The following is a 5,431-nucleotide window of genomic DNA, read 5'->3' on the forward strand; positions in this document are numbered from 1 at the left end:
GAAGGAAGAGCACTTTCCCAGGAACCTACCGCTTAGATCATGGACTTATTCCTGAAAATTAGACAATAACTTGGCCAGACTCTGGAATAACAGTAGCAATCGGCTACAAGATACTGCTCCAATTTTTCCCCCCCTTGTTAAGCTCTTTGGTAAACTTCTACCTAATTACAAGCTCCTATAACACAGGAAAGACGACAGGAATTTCTGTTTAAAATATTCAAGCATGAGGTGACGCGACTAAAAAAAAAGAGACAGAACTATGCTTTCTCATGCTCCTTACCTTGTTACTCCCTCTGGCCTTACTGGTGATGCTGGAATCACTGCTGGCCACTACCTCCACATCTTTTGCTGAAATCACTACACAAGTGGAGCTGTCATCACCGGAAAGGCAGCTTTTAAGAAAAACAAAGGGGAAAAAAAAAAATCAGACAGGACTCACAGGAAGAGAACAGAGCTCAGATATTTACTATTCATAATTTTAACAGCAATGCAGAAGGAGTATCTGTGCATCTAGGAGGTTTGAACTGAACAACTGAAAACAGAAACTACTTTCAGTTAAGAGTCTCCCTTCCCCGTGTGTCACAGGTTTGAGAGCACCAAACACCTGGTTTGCTCAGCCTAAAAACCTCCGGACTCTTCTCACAGACCATTAGTCTATTTGATTTGAGCACAGAACTACAGTTGGTTAAAGTAGCCTTGACCGCTACCCAACATTCGAAGGTGCCAAGAGATCAAAGCCAACCACTTGAACCTCATCAACAACAGTGCAGACTGCTCATGGTTCTCACAGCGTCCTCTCTCAAAACTATGACCAGAGAACCCACACAAAAGCTATTTACATGAGGTGTGATGTTAAGAGTCAGCGCATGAAGCCAAGCATTACACTAATTAGACTGATGTGGATTTGTAGCTGTGGATTTGTATTATTACTCCCATGACAAATCCAAAGTATTCTATATGCATATGTTCGCTTGCATTAAGCAGTAAAAGCACACGTGCTGTCCAAAACACATCGACGTATATGCACAACTCAGCAAAGAGTTAGGTAGGAATCCAGCTCAGGATCATTTGTCCTGTTTTAAGTTATGTGGAGAGAAATACTTTGACAAGCGCAAGGTCTACCGTGCTACAAACTGGTGTAAGTTACCACTCAGGTAACTTGGGTCCCTGAAAAAGTCCAGCTGGATGTCTATGTGAGAACGCTAAATTCCACCCAGAGCCCTGCTAATTTACCTCCATCCCGACTTGCAACGTCCACCATGCGACCCATCCTGCTCCCCTTCTCCCTAAACAGCTCTGCTGATATTCTTCAGTTCCTGAGCAGCAGGGATGGCAGGCTCCCTGCATCAGCATCACAAAAGCTACAAAAGCTCTGACCAATAGCATGGACTCACAACTGCCACCTGAACTCAACGTAAAACGCACTGTCAGATTCCCAGCACGCTTGTCCAGGCTCACCAGAACTAATTTTTAACTGTTCTCTATTCACCCTCAGCCTTTTTTCGACAAAACTTACATGACTTGCTTCTCCTGCAGGGCTCCCAGAGAAATGCTGCGATGCACTGGCTTAGCCAAAGAAGGTCCATCTCCGGCCACGATGGGGTCAGGCACCAGCAGTCCATTCAGGTCTCCGTTATACGAATTTGACGGTCTTTGGTTCTCATTCACTGAACCTGGGGAAAAGCACGACCAACTGTGCACAATATCCATTTAGAAGAAATAGCACTGCGTGAAATACACTACCTCCAGATTTTTTTTTTGTCAGGTTCTACTGGTCTATCAGGTAGAATACGCTGAATTGGTTGGGAGAAGTATTCTTCTCCAAAAAGGATGTGTAAGAGTCCTTCCGTATAAGAAACTTAACTCCACACAAACGAGTGAAGTCGTAGCTCTTTTCTTACACAAGCAATCCCAGCAGACCAGAAAAACACCCAAGAACAGGTACAAGGAACTTACCAGGTTCAAGGAGCAAATAGTCTTGGATCAGAAAGACTCAAGCTGGTAAGTCAGATCTACTGAATCAAGTGCCAGACCAAAGGGTTCTGGAAGGGTCATTTCTAACCCTCGTGCCTGCAGAAAGATCGCTGAAGTCCAGCAACACAGCTGTTAGCTGCAACATTTGGGGTTGGCTGGAAATAATACATTTGTTACTTTCCAAAACTGGCTTCTGACTGAGACCGGACCTCAAAGTCCAGGTGTTTGAGTAACTTCGCTATGAAACTGTAGCTGTGCCTACAGGATTCCCATGTTTTTTCCTTGGTCGACTAGGCACACAGAAGTTTACAGCACTCAAGTTTTGCATAAAGCGACCATTTGTTCAGAGCTTCAGCTGTGCTTTGAAGAGTGCACGTGCCCTGACTTCATATATCTGGCCTAGCACAGGTTGCCTGGTGGCCTCCATGCCTTCTGAAGGCTTTTAGAAGGGGACAGATGTAACAGGGGCTGAAGGAGACTCCTCTCTCTGTCTCACTAGCAAGGTAAATAGTTGACGATCCCCACCGGAGAGCAAGCTCACTCCATCTGCACTTACACATCAGTCAAAGCCTCCTGTCTCAGCAAAATCCTCGCTTGAAATTTTCACTGGTTTTGAAAACCGAAATTTCATATACTGTTGCCAGGTAACAACTGCTGCTGAGCTCTTGCAAAATGGCTGCTCCCAGGGCCAGAAGCTCCACTGTTACTGGCACACGTAGCAAACCTAAACATAACTGTGGGCTAGAGGCATGTCCTTTGGAAGCAAGGCAAGCTTTCAGTTACCAAACAGGCTTTAACACACCGGGATGAGCGCTGCTGCCTACAGAAATAACTGCGACTATTATTCATTTGCCAGAAGAATATTTAAAACTTCCCTGTTTATGTAGAAAGTCATTAAATCAGCAACTACGCCATGGACACAAAAACCCCGTGCAGTGACAGGGTATCCCGATCCAGAGGCCATTTGGGCACTCACCTCAGTTCACCTGCACTGCACGAAGAAAACAGCAGCGGCACCCACACAGCACAAGGAAAATTCAGGCCAGGGAACGCGATCCTGTAACCGCCTAACACATTTGTGCTGTGCTTGCTGCTGCAAGATTAAGATGCGCCCCTTATTCCTATAGCATATGGTGGGTGCTTGTCCAGTTGCAGCAACTTCCATTGACCGCAATTTACCCTTTGCGACCAAAAGCAGGAAAATATTCACTACAGAAAAAGCATCCAGGCTACCAGAGAAAGACGATACGTTCTTTGCTCTATTTGCAGCAACAAGAATGCCTCACGTAAGTATCTCTGCTCTTTTATGGACAGCAGGACAGTGACGTTCGCTCCATGGGAAAGAGAAGGAGGAAACACTCCCCAGAGGCCAATGGGCACAACAACAGTACACTGAAGTTCAGGAATGGGCTTAGCCCATCACTGTCTTAGTGGGAGCCAGACAAGCACAGGTGCTGCCTGCACACAGTCCTGAAGGCATAAAAGAAGGGAAGAGGCTCAGTGTTTAATAGGCACGTGAACAAAAACAAAACGTTAACCTAGACTAGTAGATCTAGGCCTTCAAAGGGAAAGACGTGCAGTCATATTCATTACCTTTTCAAAGAGCAGGAAAGCGGGAGCAATCAGAGCTGAGATACTGAACTCTTCCTGCTCCCACCATCACATGCACCAGGGGATGCTACTTTGTACTGAACAGAACGGTTCCCTGATAAACGTCAGACGAGTAGGGTGAGCCCACGTAGCGCCTGGTTATCAGCAGAGATTTCAGCACGGACTGAAGGATCCTGCCCACAACCCCAGGGAGAGTCCAGGGACTCTCCTCCAAAGCACGCTGGCATTGACAGCCTGTCTACGTGCCCCAGCTGGGAGGTCCGCGGTTTGATCACGCGGCTCCCCCTTGCTGAGGCCACGGCATCAAAAAAGGGCAAGGGCTTCCGAAGCAATGGACGACGTTTGCCGAAACTGGGAGAAAACTGTGTCAAGAGAGACTTTGGTGGTGGATCGCATTTTCGCGATCACCGAAACCAGCAGAACTAAAGAGAGTGCTATGACAGTTGTAAAGTCTTTAGAGCGGGGAGCATTTCTTGTCATCTGCCTGGACAGCACCTAGAATAACATTATGCTGCTCATAGCCACAGGCATGTAGTACAACAAAACCTTCTTAGTGGTAACAGCCTTGGAAAGCAGCTATGCTAGTCTCTGCTGGATATTAAAATCTGCAGGTGAAACCCAGGGTATAACAGAAACTAGAACTAGAAAGGACCTCGACCACGGCAACTTTATGCCAGACAAGACTAGCCCTACGCGTGCAATTCGTGAGGCTGCTTCTATTCTCTTTCAAAAGCCTCGAAGGATCCCCCAGTTTCCCTTTCCTCTGACATCCAAACAGGATTTTCAGAGGCCTTCAGTTAACAAACACGTGCTCTTGCTCTTCACTTTATTATGTCCAGTTCTTTCAAGTCTATTTGCTATTACCCAGGCAGCGATTTCTGCTGAGAACAACCACAGGTTCCTCAATGCTCGACTTACTGTCCATTTGCTCCTTTTCCTCTCAACTGCCTTCTTGTGCGCTAGAGTTGACAGCGAAGGTATAAAGAGAATAAATAGGAAAGAAGAAAAATGAAAATAAATAAGCCATACTCAGTAAATAACTCCTTTGCTTCAACCAGCAAGAGAAGACGCTTCAGGGGAAAGTCACGTCACTCTGAGAGAACAGAAACAACTCCAACCATTTCCCAACCATGACACATCCTTTCAGTTCAGAAACTGCTTGTGAAACACGTTCCCCATCCCTGCATTGAGTTCCCCCTTCAGTTTTTCAAGTACAGAGCGCTGCACTGTGAAGAAAAAAATGTATTTTCTTCTAAGAATTATAATCCGGGAGCACCCAAGTGCTCCAGAAACAAGAGAAACTACTTCAAGTAATGAGAAGTTTCTCTACGGGTAGTAAAACTAACGAAGCTGGCTTCTTGTGGGTTTGCTCCATCACCCCATGTGCCTCTACACCCCTCTCACAACAATCCCGCATCCAACCTCTCATCCTTTCGGCCAAGCAAAAGGCAGCACACGCGGAGGTAGCACACTCCTACTGACTCTCAGGACACTTAAAAGCTACACTATCCCTGCCTTTTCCCCAACAGGAGCACAACACGGGCATAAATTCTGTCCTCTAGCCAGAGGCTAAGGTTTTTTTGCAAAAATATTCATGGTCTCAGTTTCCTTCAGACCGCTGCCTCATCAGGTTTGAGGACGGCACTGATCGCAGAGAGGCCCGATAGCCCCCTTCCGCTGAGCCCAGCGGGACGCCTGGGAAAAACCCAAAATATTCTTAACAAAGGAGGGGAGACTTGAGCCGAGGTCAGTGCTGTCCGGTTCTTAGCGGCAATACCTCTCGGATAAAAAGAGCCCAGAGACGGGCGGCAGCGGCAGCAGCAGCAGCGAGCTTTGGGTCCGAACT

General features: G+C 46.7%; 1 protein-coding gene across 1 annotated transcript in view; it reads right to left on the reverse strand.

Annotated features, from left to right (window-relative positions):
- Positions 1-4,510, reverse strand: part of EDC4 (enhancer of mRNA decapping 4) — a 36,035-nt gene extending 31,525 nt beyond the window's left edge. Inside the window, exons 1-3 of the mRNA XM_009319960.1 lie at positions 4,504-4,510; positions 1,517-1,673; positions 281-392 (exon numbers count right to left, since the gene is read on the reverse strand). Coding sequence (XP_009318235.1) covers positions 281-392; positions 1,517-1,673; positions 4,504-4,510 — 276 coding nt within the window. The remainder of the gene's footprint in view (positions 1-280; positions 393-1,516; positions 1,674-4,503) is intronic.
- Between the last annotated feature and the right edge of the window lie 921 nt (positions 4,511-5,431).

Source organism: Pygoscelis adeliae, unplaced genomic scaffold, assembly GCF_000699105.1.
Source record: "Pygoscelis adeliae isolate BGI_AS28 unplaced genomic scaffold, ASM69910v1 Scaffold390, whole genome shotgun sequence".
In the NCBI taxonomy this organism is placed as follows: Eukaryota; Metazoa; Chordata; class Aves; order Sphenisciformes; family Spheniscidae; genus Pygoscelis; species Pygoscelis adeliae.